This window comes from Glycine max, chromosome 17 (genome assembly GCF_000004515.6).
Source record: "Glycine max cultivar Williams 82 chromosome 17, Glycine_max_v4.0, whole genome shotgun sequence".
Lineage (NCBI taxonomy): Eukaryota > Viridiplantae > Streptophyta > Magnoliopsida > Fabales > Fabaceae > Glycine > Glycine max.
The window spans coordinates 5,814,409-5,836,183 of record NC_038253.2 but is presented as its reverse complement, the minus strand read 5'-3'; the positions used below and the strand labels follow the sequence as shown (position 1 = coordinate 5,836,183).

The following is a 21,775-nucleotide window of genomic DNA, read 5'->3' as shown; positions in this document are numbered from 1 at the left end:
TCTAAATTTTATTTGTACTTTTTTTTTAACTTAATTTCTAACTAATTTGCTCAACAAACATTAATTAATCATATTCCTAACAAAATTCCGTTCCGGAAAAAATATGACAAGTTAGCAATTGAAATAGAAAATGTACACATATAATAATAATAATAATAATATACTCTAAAATAATGTTGTAATATATTGAAAAATAAATAAACATTCGTATTTTTAAGAAATACTATCGAGTAACAATACGATACTTGTTTGAGATTTTAAAAAGAAATATTAAATAAAAACATATATGTATTTTCAAGTTATTAATATTATTTTTTATTTGATATTTTTATTATTTTTAGTAAGTGGCCTTAAAATACAAGTTACATCATAACTTGGGCAATTAAAAGAACGGGAAATGTCTGGGATAGATAATAGAGGGGAGTAGAGTTACCTAATTGGTCAACACTCTATCTTTTAGAAATATACATTTATATCACTCGTTACCAAATATTTGTTCACTCTATCTAGAGCAAAATATTAATTAACCAGAGAAGCGGACAGTTGGGTGGGTGGCTTCACAAATTTTGTATATGGGTTATGGTACTCCTTGTACCAATTAATATTAATTGATTTTTGCTGATTAAAAAAAAAGGGCACGGTTATTAATTATAAGTAATGCGTCATTAATTGATAAGCAAAATTAAAATATCAACCGAATGCATTTTATTTCTATTCTTCATCGTGTTTTCTTTCCCTGCATCTAAAGGAAGGGTAAGCACCACTTCTCTCTTGAGCAACTGTTCTACTCTTACTTTTTTTTTTAGTTATACTCTTACTTTTAAATGCAAATAATAATAATAATAAACTAAAGTGTCCTAAAACGGGAGAATTGAGAATATAAGACTGTAATAGTGTATTTGGATGTAACAATTCAGTAGGGGAATTCATTCTTTTCAAGAATTTAAAATTATTCATGATAAAATAGTTTGTTTTGGTAGAATATTTTTAAAAAAATTAATTTTTTGTATTTTTATTAATTATTTTGATTGATTAAAATAGTAAGATTTCAAATTCTCTCAAAAAATATAGAATTTGATTTTTTTTTCTAGAGATGCACACGTTCTTGTTCGCGACTCTTTTTCGCTCAACACTCGCAACTATGAGTGACCAAAGTTTTTACAGCCAACATCGACATAAGTTATTTTTCACTAATAGTGGCCAATGTTTTTTCGGTCAAAATTTTTTTGTATGATGTCAACTAAAGCTATTTTTTGTTGATATCGGCTAAGATTTTTTTTAGATGATGTTGGTTAGGGTTATTTTCTCACTGACGTCAGTCATGGGAATTTTTTGTTGACGTCGGCTAAGGTTTTTTTTTACCGTTGTCATCCAGGTTTTTTCAATTGATGTTGACCAATGATTTTTTTAGCCGACGTTGGCTAGATTTTTTCTATTGGCATCAGTCATGTCTAACTTTTGAGTAGACACTTGTTAGGATTTTTCAGCCGACGTCAACTAGGTTTTTCCAGCTAACATCATCCAAAACTATTTTTTTAGCCAATATCGACTAGTGTTATTTTTCAACCGATGTTAGCTAAGGTGTTTTGGTTTATGTCAACTAGATTTTCTTAGTCGACATCAGTTAGGTTTTTTTTTGCCGACATCGACTAGGGTTTTCTGGCTGACATCAACTAGAGCTATTTCTTAATCACATTAACTAGGTTTTTTGGTTGATGTTGGGTAGGATTTTTTCTGCTAACATTAGCGAGGTATTTTTGACCGACATCGGGTATGACTATTTTTATTCGACATCGACTAGGTTCTTACAGTCGACATCCACTATAGTTTTTTCGATCGACATCGGTCAAATCTATTTTTTAGCCAACATAAGTCAAGGCTATTTTATAGCCGATGTTGGGTAGGATTTTTTATCCAACATTGGTCAGGACTATTTTTTAGCCAACTTCGATGTTGGTTTAAAAACATCATTGATTGTGGTAAGGCAAAACAACCCTAGTTAAAATTATCAAAATTTTATATTTTTAAATTATTAAAAATTGAAAAATATTTTTTTATTAATATTTCAAAATTAGATTGTATTTGTTTTCTATAAAATTTAATATTAAAATTTCATCTAATAAATATAAAATTAAAATTTTGTATATGAAGAAAATTAAATTGTCCTATTCAAATAAAGAATTTAAAATTGAAAAAATTTGAATTAATTTATCCAAACAAAACATTTGAAAAATCAGAGAAATTAAAATCAAAACAATTTAAATTTTAGGCATTTCAAATTTCCTTTTTGAAATTCTCAACAGGTAAGAGTTATTTAGCTGAATTTGTGAGCAAAATGGGAAACGGGATTCTAAATTTACTATGGTTAGAACTATTTCTTCTTCTTGAAGCTTTATCAAGGGTTAAAGTTAAAAAAAATAAAATAAATTAATTAATAAATAAAGGAAAGAGGGGAGGAGGGGAAACTGGTATATATTGTGCTGTCAGAAAATGCGGAGAAAGTTACATAAATGGGTTCGTTCGGTTAAGGCATTATAGAGTCCTGTAAGACACTAATTTGGACCACCAAACAATCCAACGTGATAATTAAGTATTTTTTGAAAGTGGGGAAATCTGAGTTTGTTATAATTGGGGATTCGTACAAGAATTGACCAACAATCTTCACTAACACACCTACGTGTGATTAAAACTTCTATAGTTCTATGGCTATCCATACCACCGACAATTTTAGAGCACATTAATTTTTCTTGTTAGACCCTTATCAATGTTTTTGGGTGTGAAATGTCACCTTGAGATTTTTTTCAAGAAATTTGTGTCAACGGATGAATCTTGTTCCGAGGACTAAAAATTTGTGTGTGAAATGTCACCTTGAGATTTTTCCACCTAAATAATATAAATAAATTAAATATTTATCCAAATAATACAAAATATTATTCAAGCCACAAATCAATCCCTCCAAATTTCTAAAATATGTTTTTTTTTGCCTAAATTAAAAATTAGTTTGCGAGAAATCGATTCCTAAACTAGGTTTTAAAAAAAACACTCATTTTAAAAAACGAAAAAAAAAATACTCGATTCAGAAAATGAACTGAGTTTTTTATTATTATTTGGTTTTTTATTTTTTATTTCTTTTCATTTTTTCTATTTTTTGCAGTTTTTTTAAAAAAATTTAATTTTTTTATTTATATATGTTAATTTATAAAAATATAATTTATGTAGGATAGTGTTTAAGAAAAAATACATATATTTAAATACTGAATATAAATATAATTTAGTTAAATATTTATAAAAAAAAATATAATTTCATATGATTTATATTGTATTTAAATTTAGTTAAATATTTTCCTATTTATAACTATCATATGAAAAAATATTTAAAAAATAGCCATTTTAATCTTTCTTACATCATATTTTTATTAATTTTGTTACTTAATAAATATATTTTTTCAAAGAAAAATGTATATATTTTTAAGTGATCATATTTTTTGTTCTCATTCTCCTTATCCTCGGTAATAAAATGAACTTATCCGCGTGCGCATAATACAATTTATATCATGTGTTGTCAAATAACACCAGCATCCTAACCTAGTAGATTTAAGATAACATTCGAACCTCCAACAATGAAAAAATATATTTTATTTAAAAATTTTAATTTTATTTTGTTATAGTTAGAAAATTAAATTAGCAAAAGAAGATAAAAAAGTATAACAAGTTGAATTGAAGTAAAATATCTAAATTATAAAATATTTTAAAATTACCAACAACAAAACAAAATATTTAAATTTGAAACAATACAACAAAATTTTTAAAATATCAAAGAATATGACATAAATTTAAAGTGGTTGACTTGAGCTTATATGGTGAGGATAATTTTTCTTTAATAGTTTTTGTTATCATCAAAACATATAATGGGATATGATCGTTCATACGCCTTTCATTTTAACAATATTTGGGTCATATATATATATATATATATATATATATATATATATGAATGGAAAGAGAATAACATAATTTTAAAGAATTATCTTTGATGTTATCTCAAGAAAATAAGTGTGTTTGAAAAATTATTAATTGTGTAAGTGTCATTTAAAAAAACTTTATAAATGCAATTTTCTTAATAGTTATTTTAAAATTCATATCTAAAATATTTTTTTATTGATTGATAATATAAAAATTAAACTCATGTTATTATTTTAAAGGGAGAAATCTAAGTTAAGTACTAAAAAAATTCCAATTGTCATTGTTGAAATTAAAACCGTAAATAAATATTTTGAAACTCTAAGTCTCCAACACAAGTGCAGCACCCATGGCCATGTGAAACATGTACACGCATAAACTAGTCATCACCTTTCAACTTTCAAGTCAACGCGCTGCGTTATACTTATCCCCTATAATTTGATTTGCATCAGGGAAGCCAATAAAAACGTGGAGCATCGCACATTTATAAACGTGGCAAACGATATCTATTTAATTAAAAACTACAGATAAAAACTAGAGGATTTATAAGCAAGAAGTGGAGTAAAAGGTTTTAAATTTCATTGATATTTCTCATTTTCTTTCTTTTAATCTATTTATTGATAAAAAAAGTGTTTTTATTTACATATCTACTTAAAAATTTAAAACAATATTAATGGTTATCTTAAATTATGTTCTTATCTCTGTCTAATTCTTAAATATTTTATATACTTATCATATACGAGAGAAATATTATTTAAGGTCATATTAAAAGTTGAAAGTAATTTTATTATAAAAAAAGATATTCGTTACATTATTGATTTTAGTACCTTCTAATTAAGTAATAGGTAAAAAAAACCCTCAAAAAGTAATGATCTTGTTATATTTATCAATTGATAGCACTTTTTAAAACTCATGGCATTTTCTATCGAGTCAATTATTTGTTGTAATTGACTATTTATCCCTGAGGGTAATTTTAGCAGCTGAAATTGACTTACAGGATTTTTTAAAAATCAGTATTATAAGATTAATATATATAGAGAGAGATAGAGTGAGACATAAATATATAGAGAGAGATATTTTATAAGATAACTTTATAAAACATTTTTTTATATTATTATCTCTACCATCATTATAATTGATCATTATTATCTTTACTATTAACATTATCTAAGATAATCATCATATTTGTATAATCATATTGTCATGACAATCAATATAATTATTACCCTAATGATTATCATGGCCATTATCACAACCGATTATCATTAATCCCAACACATCATTACTAATACTCTCATGATTATTATTGTCATTATCATCATTGTTATTCACTTTAATAATAATAATAATAATTCACGGATTTTATATATTAGTTGTTCTTGTCAATTTTTTTTTACTAAATCAGCCCATGATTAATTGACATAGTACCAGAATCAAGTTGACAATCGATTTTGAGTATAATATGGTGCAGGTAATCTTTTTACTTATTATTATAATTGTCATTATCCCTCCCACTATATGTGCGAGTTTAGAGTGATGATGTGGTGAATTACAATCATGGTCAAAACTACAATGACCGTGAAGCAACTCATAATTGATTTTAATTTTTTGGCCCTTCACTACAATTTTAACCTTCCACCATGGTTTCAGTGTGTATCCAAACATGCTATACATTATAAAGAAAAATGTTACAAACACACTTTATCATCAGTTAAAAGATACTATAAAATTTTCTATATTGTAAAAAATAGTCTTTTATGTTTAATGTAGCCTACCATATTTCAAACAATATAAATGTTTTTATTATTATTCGATTTTAATTCTCCATTGGATGCTTTTTATTAATACAAATATAGTTTTAACCAATAAAAAAGATAAAGAACAATACATAACTGTAAATTAAAAGTTAACTGTTAAAATTAATAATTCATATTTTATTATATAAATTTAATTAAACTGAAGTAACAATATTATAAATATTGTTTATACTCATATCCATTCATAAATTACCACATGCAATAAAATTATTAATTTTTATAATAATTAATTAAAAATTTATATTGAGAATTATTTTTTATTGATTATTAGCGTAAATTTTTTAAATTGATAATAAATGGAAATTAAACTCTTTATTATATATTTAAATATTGACTAGTTAATAACTAGAAGAGAAAATGATAGGACGAATAAGTTGGTACAAACAAGTAATATTGGGCTCAAACCTCTAAGCAAAGTTTAAGGAAATTTTTGGCAAATATTAGTCATCTAAATTTGGTTTGGATATTCCGTAGTTTCACACTAATGTTGTGGTAAAAGAAAAAGATGGAAATGATTGTAGTATTACTCAGGGCGCCAAAAGTGTCTCTTAAAGCCAGTCCACATTTAGAGGCTTTTCTGAAAGGGAGAAAAAAGGCGTTATCTGATCTCTTTCAATTCTATCCTTTAGAGCCCAAAGCCGCTTAATTTAATTTCTGCTCACTTATTCATTACTCCTATTCAAGGTTTTCTTCCTTTCTTCCTTCTCAATTCCTAAGCGCCTTTCAACTTTCAAGCAAGTTTTAGTTTTACTATGCTTTCATTTTGCAGAACCCAGTTCTTCCGAGACACATTGCTGCCCAGTACTCCCCGGGTATATATGCACGTTATTTTTGCATTACCTCAATTTGCTGTTTTTCTTTTACTTCCTTATCGCAATTAAGCTCAAGAGATTGGAAATGGTCCTCTATCACAACATATTAAGAACAATTATGTTCGAGTCCTACTATATAGTTGCGTTAAATATTTAGACACTTTAAATACTTGAACGAGAGTTTTGCTTTCTATAATTCTTCTTTTTTCAATGACGTGTTAAGAAAAAAAAAAAAAAACTAGCTACGATTACCTGGTGGCATCACTGATCAATGTCGTTATGTTGGCCTGAACATATATAGTAATGGTGCCGTCATGCTTAACTTTTAATAGGCATGAACATAAATGGTGCGGGTAATGGATGAATTTTAAATAATTATTTGTCATTCTGCTGCCACAGGAATATTTAGCCTAAACAGTAATGGGCTTATCCAGAAAGGGTTCAGGCGTCAAAGGAATTTCGTTACTAGGAATAAGGTTACTGTCATACGTGCCGTGGCAATTCCAGTACAACCAGCTCCGGTGGAAAGTGCGGAGTATAGAAAACAACTAGCTGAAGACTACGGTTTCAGGCAAATTGGAGAGTCGCTTCCTGATGATGTTACTTTAAAGGATGTCATCAATTCCCTTCCTAAGGAGGTGCTTTATTTTTAATTATTCTTTACGTCGGTGTCATGTTTTATAGCATCATCACTGAACAGGACGTTTCTGTTAAATTGAAGTATGCAGAGTCACCTCTTAGATACTCTATGTTTTACTATCAAATACTTTTGCGTGCTTAAAATAACATTCTTTAGTTTTTGTTTGCTTGCATAAAGTGTTGACAAAATGTTCCTAATATCATTATGGCATATAAGTTTATAATAAAACATCAATGATGACAGTAATATTCCCTGCACATTATGAGAAATTTAAAGCGCCAATGCATGTATACAGTTTTTATTTATGCATAATCATTGATCATCATGCATATTTTTCCTTTTGGATTTTTTTTTTGAAGGTCTTTGAGATTGATGATGTGAAAGCATGGAAATCTGTTTTGATATCTGTCACTTCTTGTGCACTGGGGATCTTCTTGATTTCCAAAGCTCCCTGGTATCTTCTTCCTCTGGTTTGGGCATGGACAGGGACTGCAATAACTGGGGTTAGTTCAATACACACATTTTTCCTTATCATTATTTCTTAGTGACGACACTTTTCTTCTTAAAGATCTAGGCCAACTTTTTTTGTTTTAAGTTTTATAATCCTCTTTCCTTTTTTGCCATACAGTTCTTTGTTATAGGACATGATTGTGCTCACAAATCATTTTCGTCTAACAAATTGGTAGAGGACATTGTTGGAACTTTGGCCTTTATGCCCCTGATTTATCCATATGAGCCTTGGCGATTTAAGCATGACAGGCATCATGCAAAAACAAACATGTAAGCAGTTTGTGTTTCCTTCTATTTTGTATTTTCGTTTTTCTAGGTGCATCTTGAGTGTATGCTGTAGAGGGACTAGCTTATATTTCTATTGAATATGAAGTGCAAAACTTGTTTTTTTTGTCCTCAAATCCACACTTGTAAATTTATATTTGAGCAGATTGGTCAAGGAAGAAAAGATTTGCTTGTTAAAATTGATAGTGGGATAATGCGTCATTCTGTTGTACAATATAGTTATTTTTCCAATATGCATTCACACTCTCTGTCCCACATGTACTCAAAGTCAGATGGCACTAATACTGAAGGGATAAAATGCAGGCTAAAGACAACATGCATAATGCATTGTACGAGACATAATGGTAACATCCATGTTATGGATAAAATCCTGTTATTCCTGTACCATGGTTTATTTACACGAAGCAAACAAACGTATACATGAAACTCCTTAGTCTCTGATAGAGATAGACCTTGGAAAATTTATGTGAAAGGATAAGAAGCAAACTGAGATTCAGTAGGCCTGAATTATTAGTGTTTGTGTAGTAATCGTGAATTTGGTCAGCTATTTAGGTAGTTATTTAGGTAGCTATGGATCTGAATTATTATTTGTTGTGTAGTATGTCTGTCTTTATGCAGTTATCTAGGCAGTTATAGAATGGTTTGCTAGTTAGTGTGCGATGGCAGCGATGCATTATATGTGTGGGGCTAGGGGTGGTTATATTATTTTCATAGTTTTACTAATTGCTATATTTTGAAGGAGGAGACTCCTTTTAAGAGGAATACCTTGTGTTGTCTATGTCTTGTGCAGTAATTCTGTCCTGAAAACTAGAATGTTTCCAGTAATAAATGCATAAATCAGTAAGCTAATTTCTGAGTTTAACAGTCTCTCTTTCACAGAATCAGTAGCTTCACTGTTTCATTACTTTCATTCAACTGTAAGTCATTTTTCTCTGTACAGGTAAACCTACATGTATGCCAAGCTATAAACTACTCAATCTCGTATAAACAAGTTTTTAGACTAAGTTTTTAAACTCAACACTATCTAGAAAAAAACCAGAAGCAGTCTGGTTCATAGCACAAACCAAAGAAAAATTAACTTGAAACTAAAACTAAAATCATATAATTGGTGGTGTTGGAGTCTCCCAAATATCAACCACATTCTCCTCACTATGAAGCGCGAAAAGCCTATCCCCTCCAATGGAAAAATCACAAATTGAACCACCATAGCTTCGTCTGAGCCTAGACGTCAAAACCCATTCAGGACCACAGAACACCGAAATGCAATCATTCATGGACGAAAAAAGCTGTCCCCCATGCAATGCCAGTTTAGGATAACATGGTTCCTCAGGCATCTTCCCCTTCATCAACCTACTCCTGGAGCTCCACCTAATGCTATTGGCAGCAGAACTTCTCAAATCCATGAACCCCAAATCCTCAAACTCATTTACCACACAAATGGAGTTATTATCTTCCATGGCAATAGCATCCCTGACCCGTTTCTCATCGACGGCAAAAGGAGCCCCCACATCAGACCAACACCACACCATCTTCTTGTCCCTGAAATCCAAAAGACTAATGTAACAGTTGTCCTTCCTAGGAAACATAGTAGCCACCAACAAACAATTGCTCCCTTCCATCCACTGAAGCTTATCAGCATCCCCAAGGGACCACCCCAAAGGCTCGTAGAAGAAATCAATCTGCTTCCCAGTAACCTGATCCCAAACCCCAACACCATACTCATTACTCCTCCCTTTGCAGCTAGAAAATATCTTATAATCCGAACTGAAACTCAGAGCTCCAGCAGTGTAACTTTTCACCTGATTGTCATGACAGACGTGAAACTTGTATCTCAGCTCCCCTGTGTGGGAGCTGAACAGCCCCATCCCGCCGTCACCTCGCCCGAGGCGCTCGCTGACTCCGATAACCACGTTGTCGGAGTCAACCCAACCAACATCGTTGACCCTCTGGTAATCGAGGTTCAGAGGACGGTGTTCTTCCAACATCCAGTCATAGACGTGAACCATGCTGCCGTGCGCAACGCAGCAGCCGCCATCCGGGCCCGCCCGGACGGCGGTTCCGTCGCCCGGTGCCTGGCCCTGCAGGGACCGCGACAACCTTAATCTGTTGCCGTCGAATGGGCCCCACTTGGCGGCGCGCACGTGGTCCAATAGGCCGTAGTAGAGGGCCTCCCTGTAGAGGAGCTTCTCCGGGATGTTGGGTGGGACGTGGAGCTCGCCGGTTCGGAGCAGATCGAGGAGGATCGCGAAGCAATCCGGGTTGCGATCGATGAATCTTTCGTTCTTGTTGTTGTCGTTGTTTGGTATGAGGTTCCAATTGTCGTCGAACATTGCCCCGAACATTGAATTGCGCCCTGCATTGGCAAGGGTTGTGGATGTCGTTTCCATCACCCTGCCACCCACGTTGAATTTCACCCTGTCTTTCTGAACCCCCATGGTTTGATTCCTCTGAAGTTTGTGACTTTTAAAGAAACCCGGAGATGGGGTTCGTTCAATTCAACGCCTCTGGGTTGAATTGAATTGGATGAATGAACGAAGAAGCAGAGGTGTAACTGCCACAAAATGGGTGGCGAATAAATAGGGATGTTCCTTTTGTTTATTTGGTGAAGAGAGGTGAGTGAATGATTACGGATGAAGGAAGGATTGGAATTGAAGCAAAGGGGAAGGAAGTAAGGATGGAACTTTGGAAGGATAGGATCAGAGTACAGAGATAAAGCAACGCAAAAATGATGAGATTGTGGGAAAACAAGACATGGGGATGGTTATTGTATTGTATTTGTAAGAGACGGCTTTTAAAAAAGTTTAATTTTTTTTAAAACTGTGGGATTTGGTGAAGGAAAAAGGAATCAAGATGGGTGGAACGGTCGGAATTCAAAACTGAATTGACTCAGTTTGATCTCTCCCTATAAGTCACTCTGCTTTTGTTTTTGTTCTCTCTCTGTTTTCTTTGTCCCCTCCTTGTTCTTCAATTGGCTGCGCCACCCATATTTGTGTCTCTCCTTATAAAAAAATAATAGTAAACATAGTATGTATTTAAAACGTAAATGACTTTATGAACAATCTAATTAGAAATTTTAATTTATAGAACTTTAACAATGATTATTTTGAAAATCGTAGTATTTTTTATTAGTTAATTATGTAAAGAATTTATTGTATAAATATTAAACTCTAAAAATAATCTAGTTAATTAATTATTTAATCTCTATATTCTAATTTTTATGTTTTAGTCTTTTATATATTTATTTTGTGATGATTTTACTCCATCACAAAAGTAACAATCATAACATAAAAATAAAAGATAAATTATGATTAAATAATTATGTAAATCGTTATAAACTGAGTGCATAATTTTTCTCTGGAAATAATTGGTTAAGCTAAATAATCCGCATGAAATCCAATGAACGACACACCATCATTCTCCATATCACATCAAACGGCTGTAGTAAAATCTGAATGGTACCAATAAAGTACGTCCCGTGGCAGGGGATCACACCCCTTTGCTTATTTACTTTGCTGAAGTAATTAAATTAATATTTAAGGTAGCTGGCTCCTCTCCATGGTTCTTACCAAGTCAACTTTCCTGCGCGGGAATGGGGGTATAGATAGAAAGCGCGTCATGAGACTTCCAATTTCTAAAACTTATTAGAACTAGAACCAGATGATTGAGATTTTATGAGCAACTTATTCCGTATACTCTTTGAATTTTATTACTAATTGGGTCAATTTGTAATTTTCTTTTTGGAAAAAATATAAATTATATTAAACCTAAAATGATATAACAATAAATGAGATATATTATACAGTTAAAGAAAATAAAAAATTTTCTAATACAAAAAAGCCTATATAAAAATATTAAAACAAATATAGCGGTACTTGTCTATATATAAGAAATTTAATTTTATTAATAATTTCTCAGAAAATTTATAATCTTCAAAAATTCTTATTCTTAGAAAGTGAAATCCAGTAGGATCAATTTGCAATTTATTAACTAGTAAAGTGTCCTTATCATTCTTTAGTTCACTTCGTAACCAACGAAGGTAGACCAAATTGCACCATTCTGTGTGAGTGTGACAATGAAGTGCCAATTTTTACTAATACACACCAAAAAGGGTTTTGTAATTGACTGGAATTCGAATGATAATCGTGTACTCATGATAGATAAACAGATAAGTCTCAACGTCAGAATTTTATCAAGTGAACATTCATTTTTTTTCTTTCCATTTTGTCCTTTCGTGATAAGATAAGTCTCACTCTCAATTTTCCCTAATAAGAGTGAGTATTTTATTTATTTATTTAGAAAGATAAAATGAGAACTCACTGCGTGCCACCCGATTCAATTGAAGGAACAGGTTGTGAAACTCGAGGCCTTTGAAGTAGTCAATACGTTCCAATTCCTATTTTAAATACTACTATTAAACTAGTCCATAGGTATTAATCAATATAAATTTATGAAATAAATTTTCAATTCTTAAAATTATCATTTACTTAGCTTTTTAATCATCGACGTTACTACATGATAATGATTTTTATCCTTACAATTACAATAATTAAAAATTAAAATAAGTAATGTATGATAATTTTTGGAAATGAGATAACAATTTTGTATTTTACACATATTCATAGTTTTAAGGACTATATTTTTAGGGGGGGGAAACAGATATGAAGAGTTGACTAACGCCCATTGGGCTTCCCCTGTGTGGAAAATACGGGAAGAGGGTTTGGTAGGCCTAGCACCTTTTTCCTTTCCATTTTCAGTGACATTGCAAGTTGAGAATAAATATGGCATGGTGGATCCTACTCTAAGGTGACATTGCGAGAAGATTTCAAATCAGTATTTATATAAGTTAGTTTTTGGACTGTTGGTAGATTTCTATTGACCACCTAATGCATGGATCAATTAGTCTTTGTTCTAGATTAAATAATGGTCTTTAGTTTAATATTTAAGAATACAATTATGTTAAATATTCATAAAGAGAACTTAATTTGTTGTAAATAGTGATCTACTTGTAGTTTGTAACAAAAAAAATAAATAATTGTTGGATATGATAATATAATGTTTTAAAAATCTCAAATGACTTTAACAATTAGCAATATGCAGAGACGGCCTTATGTAAACCCTTTTCAAATCATATATTGCTAATTGTTACAGATATTTTGATCTGCGACAGCGTTTGGTGGCTATGTGATAGTCACAATCTTCCTTTCCTTTTTAACTTTTGAGATAGGGGAGTGGAATGAGGATGACACCGAATGCTTTAGAGGCAGAGTTTTGGATAATTAAACTTGGGATTGGCTCTACAGTAACGAAGCTTAAAAGGGACATTGCATGATTGGAAATTTTCTTAAACTCAAAGGCACCAATATAGTTTATCTTCGTTTATCATACTTTTGGTGGGTACGACCAAACATTTCAAGCCAATTAGTGAGTGTTAACAATGCAGTTTGTCAAACGAATTATCTACTATCTAGTTCCATTATATTTGCCACAAGCAATGCATGATACTCAGGGATGGTAGTAAAAGTGTATGGTGCATTTATTCATCTTCATTCTTCTCCATCAATCACACATCTAGAGCAACCTACAAGATGGACTTGCAATAATTTGGTCCATCATGGTCTTGATTAATAAGATCCGATAAATATAATAATAATTTATAACAATATATAAGGAGATACAAGAGTTTGATGTACATATTTACTTAGTCTAAATTATCCTTCAAAACTGTCTAAATCTTATGTGAGGATTATGGATAACAATTAAAATATACTAAAATAGTCCAATAAAAAGGTGAAAAACAAAACACTGACATTTTCTCTCTTCTTCTGTTTTTATTCCCACTCCTCACCCGTCCAAGTTAGTAACCTTAATTTCCTTCTTTCCTTGAACGTTTGTTTGAGATTATTATTTAAAAATCTTAAAACTGACGAACCCACAAATAAACTGGCAAACATCACAACGTAAACAGCATAGAGCAAACATGAGTCACCAATCTTCTTCCTTAAAACCTCAATTGCATCAAGATCCGTTATTACATATTTACGCCCTCCACAAAGAGAAAAAAAAAATGAAAGGGTTCTCTTTTGTCTGCATCAATATCAAAACATCAAGTTTCAATCTTTTTTTCTCTTTCAGAACTTGCTCATTTTGATCTTGGTTTTGCGTGTAGGTGTCATGTTTTACATTTATTAAGATTGTTTCTATCATCGAATGTAAGATATCAGGGGCAACACAGCATTCAACCACCTCATATGTATTGCTCGTCCTCAGGTTATGTGCTTAGTGTTGGACTAACTTCTTTCCCCTATTGAGATGCAAATGTAAAGCATTTGCTTCTTTGGATTAACTTCTTTTCCCAATTGATTCATTGGAATTTTTTCTTAATCAATTTACTTTTACAGGTTGTCATAAATATTTTTTAAGGGAAATGCTAAATGATTTTCCTACTGAAGGTGATGAGATGAAGGAATTAGCCTCATACATATTGCTCATTTTTAGGTAAACTTTGGCCTTTTGGTTATGCATTGTTTGATTTAATGTTTTTTTTTTTTTTGTATGCACAAAAAAGAGTTGAACTTTGAAGAAGGCATCAGCATTAATTTCTCTTCACTCACTGGCTTTTATCTCTCACTTTATCATAAAGTGTGTGGTTTCTTAAAGTTCACTCCTTTCACGGTTAATAACATTTAAATTTTATATCTTTTTCATTTTTTCACCTTGCCTTCTTTTGTTCTTTTTCTCCTTCTCCATCTGCATGATGTGCTCAGCCATTGAAGGTATTGTTTTGCACTTCAACAATTATTGTTTTGTTTTGCTTAATCTGATTTACTTTTCTCTCTTTGTTGCTTTACTCATCTGCTAGAAAATAGAAATGCAGTTTTGAAATGCAAATAAGTTAAAATAGAAATGCAGAAATAGAATAACTGTTTGCGTATATTTATCATAACTGCAAGGATTCAAATCAAATAACTTTACAAAAAGCCACATTAAATTTCTGTGTTCTTCCTATTTTGTAGATTCACTTTTGAATTGAGAAAGAGAAATCAGCATATCTCTTCCTATTTTTTTTCTTTTAAAGTTTGTCAAAATTGTACTGTAATTAATTTTTCTCCCTGTTTGCTACCACATTCATTCACATTTTTTATTTTCTACAAAAAGTATTTGCATCCGCTACCATAATTTACATAGAAGAAAAAATATTTTGGTGATCCAGTATTACCATATAAGGTAAGAATTTTAATTTTAAACCAACTTTTAAGAATGAATATTTTTATTTTTATTTTAAAAGTAAAAATTATGATTTTAATTTTAAAAATAAAACCGGATAAAAAAAACTAAATCCTCATCTGATTCAGTTTTCAAGTTTTAAATTTTCCTTCTATTTTTTAGTTTTAAATTTTTTTTGAACTACATGCCGATAATTATAAAAGTAACTCACCATTTTGGTTAAATGAAGAATGGATTTTTTAAATTTTATTTTAAACGTGAAAAGCATGATTTTAATTTTAAAACTAAAACAGAAACAGAAAACTTTTTCTTCATCTGATTCAGTTTTCAAGTTTTAAAATTTTCTTTTTTTTTTTAAATAAATAAATTTTAAAACTGCATGTCGATTGTGAAAGTGAATAACTCACCATTTTGGTTAAATGAAAAATATTTTTAAGAGAAAAATTAAATTTAAAGTATTAATTTCTTTTTAAAAATTATAATAAATTTTAGAAAACTAAAATCAGAAGAAAAAAAACTCTGGAAACACAACACAATTATAAAACTATTTAAAAAAATGACATTTTATAATTTAAAAATCATTTATTTTTTAAAAGTTATCATAATCGATGATGAGGAAATCAAAATAGAAATTAAATCTTACTGTAAAAAAATGAAATAACAAAATAGAAATGTGGATGTATAAACGCTATTACGTTTGTATTTTTGCTAATAATAATAATAATAATAACTATTATTATTATTATAAATTACTTCACTATTATATTTCAATTTTCTACTTCAGTTAATTGCAATAAAAAGTCCAGTTCTAAATGATAAAAAATCTGGATAGAATGCTGTACACATTTTTTGAGACTTTTTGCCCGTCAATTCAAATCGCACCAACTACTCTCCATTACTCTCATTGAATGTCAATTACTTTCCTCTCATGTAAATAACAATATTATATTTTTAGATTGTTAAAAAAATCGCTTGAATATTCCATGTATAACTACAACAAATGTCTTGCCCGAAAGATAAAAAATGTGCATACGGTAGTGTCTGTCTTTCTGCTGGAGATCATGATCATGATATGTATAATTAATTTTTAATTGAAGAACCGGTTACATTATTAATGATGTGAAAATTTCAAACTAATCCTCAATCCCTCATCTAAAATTATGCATTTTCAAGATAATCCAATATATAAAATCATTAGCTCGCTGAAGTACAATGGTAGTATGATAGACTGGTAGTAATAGTAAGGTATGAAAAAGGCTTTGGTTCTTTCTCATACTCCTTTAACATCCTGACGTGCCATTGTCTAACTGTTTATTCTTTTGGTACGTACATGGCAATGATACTTGCCTAATATTTTATTTTATACTACCATAGTTACATGTCATTGTCAGTATTATATTGTTTTTTTTTCTAGGAGATCAGTATTGTTGTGTTACACTAGAATTAGATGAATATTTGTTATTTTTCTTTTCTACATGAGCTTGTTATAGGTTAGGCCATGACCACTGGCTAAAGGGTATTGGTCGTATTGCAAGGGCATTTAGGTGATGTGCCTACAACCATGTTAATAAGGTGAATTGATGGAACCAAAAGAATTACTTATATTTTTTTCAATGAGCAATTGTTGTGTCTTTACATGTGCTTGACAGGAGTAATTACGAAAACTTATTAGAAGCAAGGAAAGAAAAGAGATTTTTTTTTTTGAACGAGTTTTTAAGATAAATTGAAAATGGGGAACTTTTGGCTTGATTGATATACGTGTAGACTACTAATTCTAAATTTGTGTCAGTTAATTATAAAGGTAGAGCATGTTTGAGCAAATATGTTTATTGTAGCCATTAAAAATTCCAAACCTCTAAATGACTACTTTGCAGTTGAAATTGTTCATGCCCCCTATAAATTTACCAGCTTTAGATTGTTTTAACATTGACTGCATTCCTAGTTTATCGCCACCCCTAAAAAAAGAGGGGATATGAACAGAAAATAAATTGATCATTTTACGTGAATTTTCCAATTTTATGCTTTTTTTTTAAGGAAAATTTAAGTGAATTGGATGTCGAAGCTCATCAAGATTATAATACATCTGGAGGTTCAAAGAATTTAATATAAGAATATTTACAACACTCACATTTTATTCAATCTATAAACTAGACACTCTTATTATATTATGACTATAATTACAATAATATTATAGAATAAATAGAAAATTCTCATAAAACACTTGAAGAAGAACAAGAAGTTTAATTTTGTCTAAATTTCAAATACATCAAACTTATAGGTGTATGTTACATTAATTAATGTACCAAAAAATATATAACATACAGTTAAATCACTTTTGTGTTCCTGTCAATCAAGCCTTACTAAAAAGAATGTACACAAGCAAAATATCATACATCCATGATTTTAAAGTTATAAGCACAGGAGGGGAAATGTTTGGACGTGTGTTGATATAATTAATTTTATATCAACAAGATTTTATAAAAATGATTATGATTAAAATTATTTTTGAAATAAGATGATTTTTGTTTAGAGAACATAAATTTTTTAAAAATTATAAGAAAATATTGTTTGAATAAAAAATAATTTTAAGCATGTAACTATCAAAATGGATTTTAATGTCTATGTATAATTATTTTCTATTATATATTGATAATTAAGATAATATGCTATAATATTTTTACTTTTAAAATAGAAGTCGTAATCTTTATAAAATATTAAATTTGGACGAAATGTATAATAAAAGTATTAAATTAGCACAAACATACAGAGGTATCTAAATTAAAAAAATTCAAATTCGTAATTAATATAATGTAAAGTGCAATAAAACTTTAACATATGAAGGTATAAGTGGGAGGAGATGACAATCGTGGCTAGGCATGTCTTATGCTCACTTTGAAGATTAGTAAATTGATTTTGCTTATTGAATCATACTCACCGATAAAGTTAAAGTGAAATGATTTTATTTTAAAAAAAGTATTAATTCAATTATGAAAAATTAGAATAAAAAATAAAACGCTTAAAATAAAGAGAAACTAACAAGAAACAAATCAATTATAAATTTATAATATTTAAAAAATCAAAATTAATTATCTTGATTATTGTCTTTATCAAAAGAGTTGACATACGAGTAAACACGACACTCATGTAAGATTTTATTGTGTTGATATGAATAAAAATATTTTTTTAATGAAAAAAATCATGTTTAATTCATATTGTTTATAAAGTTTTCTTAAATTAACGAAGTCAAAACATCATGAGTAAAATTAGTATTGTTGAGAGACATCTAAGGCTTTGTTTTTCAGCTTGGGTCTCTAAAAGGTCGTTGAAGTTGCATGGAATGGAGTACCATGCTGTTTGATAATTCCAAACAAGAGTTCAACTGAACATGAATTGTACACAAATTGACGTTTAATTGGGATTAGTTATGGATTATTTTTTTATCAACATTCATTGGATACTTTAGAAATATAAGATTTTTTTTAAAAAAATATAATTACTTTTAAAACAAAGTATTCAAACATAAAAAAAAAAATTATATTCAACTTACTTTTATCTAAACTTTAGTTGATCATTATATTAAACTGAAGGTGTAATCCAAACACACACCAACACTTTGACACAGACCAAAAAAAACCACGTCACGTAAACATTGACACTTGGCGCGATGTTTATTTTTGTAAGTAAACTAAACTAATTTTTCCTTTCTACCGTACATTGTAAAGATTTGCACGCGTGTACTTCTGAGTCAGCAGTTTCATCTCCGTTGTTTGAAAACGATTTGTTGTTCATTTTCCTCAAAAATGGAATGGAATCACAGTCTCTGCATCCCACTTTTCCTCATTTAGAACGTCCATCTTCATCATCATCATGAGTCATCACGTTTCACCTCTCTCCATCATCATCGCGATTTATCTGTGGTTAAGCCAATTGATATTGGGGCATATTAGTTGCGTTGTTTCTCATATTCCCTAACATCCTCACGTGCCATTGCCTTACTGTTTATTCTTTTGGTACATGCCAGTCATGCTTGCATAATATTTTATTTTAGCTACCCTTACATGCCAATGGCAGTATTGTTGACACCAGAGCTAGATGAACATTGGTTATTTTTCCCTTTATGACTTTTTTCTTCTGTGTCCCTTTGGACATTAATTAGGAAAGGGTATTCGTATTGCAAGGCCATTTAGGGGATGTTTCTAAATTTGGAACCAAAAAATTAGGTGCAACTTTCTTAATAAGCAATTGTTATGTCTTTACATGTGCTAAGGAATTCCTCCTTTCCCTTGTTTGGTAAATTCATGAATTCTCGTGCTGATTATATTTTTATATTCCTACTTGATAGTATATTACAGAATGAGTTAGTAATATGTAGGATTTCTCACGTCAGTTACTCATACTTGAATTGATGAGCTTTTTTGGTTTGTGCAACAAGTTCCAAGTACAATCATTTCTGGTATTCCTCAGTAGGACATTAGAACAAAAATTCTGTCATAAGTTAAATAGAGCAAGTTAACTTGGCTTTATATTGTGCTACGTACAAATTGGTTGCTGGATAACTAAAATTACAAAAGACTTATTTGTGAGAATATCCATGTCAAGTGCCATTTATCCTGTGCTAATTAAAAATAATTATACTAGCAACCTTCTAAGTAAGATCAAATAAAATTTAGGATGCACTTGATAGTAGAGATAACGAAGAGTTATTCCAAGCAAGGATATATGTGTGTGTATATATATATATATTGTGAAGGAGTTTTAAAGGTAAATTGAAAATGGGAAACTTTTAACTTGATAGATATATATATGTACACTACTAATCCTGAATTTGTGTCAATTAATTATAAAGGTTGAGCATGTTTGAGCAAATCTTCTGGTGTAGCCATTTAAAATTCCAAACCTCTAAATGGCTACTTTTTGCTTCAAAATAAGTTTATAATCTTTGCAGTTGAAATTGTCCATTCCCCCTTTTAAAGAATGTGTATTAAGTATTAACAGATCCCTATAATGTAGCTTTAATTGTGCTGCATGTTAAATGTATGTTGCGACATCTCCCTTCGGGTTAGATAAAAAATTTAATAGTTAGGAGACAATTTAAGAGGAATTACTTCCATATAAAAACATACTGTGTCAATTATGAGCTAAACTCGTCTTTTTCATTTAACTTTTTTGTATAGGGAAAAGTATTCGGGCACAACCAACTAGTTAAAAATTAAGAAACAATCATGTTGCATTTATAATTTTTCGTCGAGATATACGTTGACATAAAAGTCGAATTGCCAATGTTTCGGACTTGATATACCTATCCGAGCCCAACACCAAAGCAGGGCCCAATAATTCTGTAATGCCTTCCCTCTTCTAAAAGTACTGAAAATCATGTGGTGCTGGTGCACCCTTCTATCCTTTTTTTCTTCTTTCATCAGCATCACATCAAAAGCAAGAATTAAATTATAATTAAGAGCTAACAACGTACTAAAACAACATTTTAAAAAATATGGATTAAAAAACATTTTCAAAAAACTATTTAAAATTTAAAGCTTTTAATTTTAGAAATTCTCAAAACTTAGATAGATTAATGAAATTTACCTTAAAGTCACTTTTAGAGACATATCATTATATAAGTATTGATTAAAAATTTAATTATTAATAAAATCATTTAAAGAAACTGATGTATATTTATATATCTCTATATTTAGGATATATATATATATATATATATATATATATATATATATATATATATATATATATATATATTACTTTTTTTTAATTTATGAAAAACTAATAAACTCACCATTATAATTTATTTTAGAAAATAGAAACTATAATTACAAAAATATTTTTTAAAGGCTAAAAACATGAAGAATAATATATGTGAAAAACATCATTAAATCGAAAGATTAATAAAAATAATTTAAGTATACTGAAAAAGTAAATATTTTTACTCTATTATTCAATTATTATTATTTTTATCAAATAGCATAGTAAACTACTGTTTTTTTTATAGGAATTGAAGACAATATTAAGGGATTTATAATAATTTATGCATTTTGCTCAAGACTCTCTTAAATTGTGAAAATAATTATAAAATATCTTTATTATGATACAAATTTAAAATATTTTTTCAGCAAGTCTAACTATAAATTCTTTTGAACACAAATTGAATAAGTTCAAACTTAATATTATTATTGTTTTAATCATAAAAATAAAATAATAAAATGAAGATAATGAAATTCGATTTCAATAAACATATATTTTCATGATAATATTAATTTCTATTTGTTAATTTATGTTAGAATGATTTAGATTCCATAATTGAAGGTAAGAATAAGTAGAAATCTATCCTGGTTTGAAGTTTGACCACCCCGGTCCACGCGGTTCAAGTTTGAGTGGCCCAGTTGTTCTATTACCGACCCAGGATTTTCAAGGCCACACATATATATACACTCAATTCCGGGCCCAGGCCCAGGCCCTACCACCGATAATTGTAGAGATAGAAAGAGAGACAATAAAAAAATCCACAACGGTGT

General features: G+C 29.8%; 2 protein-coding genes across 2 annotated transcripts; one reads left to right on the top strand and one right to left on the bottom strand.

The window, feature by feature from the left end:
* The first annotated feature begins 6,933 nt into the window (after positions 1–6,933).
* FAD6.2 (delta-12 desaturase, chloroplastic) lies at positions 6,934–8,013 on the top strand. Its single transcript, XM_041011035.1, has 4 exons — positions 6,934–6,942; positions 7,024–7,227; positions 7,589–7,732; positions 7,858–8,013. Exons 1-4 carry the CDS (start codon positions 6,934–6,936, stop codon positions 8,011–8,013), a joined length of 513 nt encoding a protein of 170 aa, XP_040866969.1.
* A 138-nt stretch (positions 8,014–8,151) lies between these two features.
* On the bottom strand, positions 8,152–11,006 carry LOC100787503 (BTB/POZ domain-containing protein At2g24240). Its single transcript, XM_003549499.5, has one exon. The coding sequence runs from the start codon at positions 10,457–10,459 to the stop codon at positions 9,122–9,124; it is 1,338 nt and encodes a 445-aa protein (XP_003549547.1). The 5' UTR covers positions 10,460–11,006; the 3' UTR covers positions 8,152–9,121.
* Positions 11,007–21,775: the final 10,769 nt, after the last annotated feature.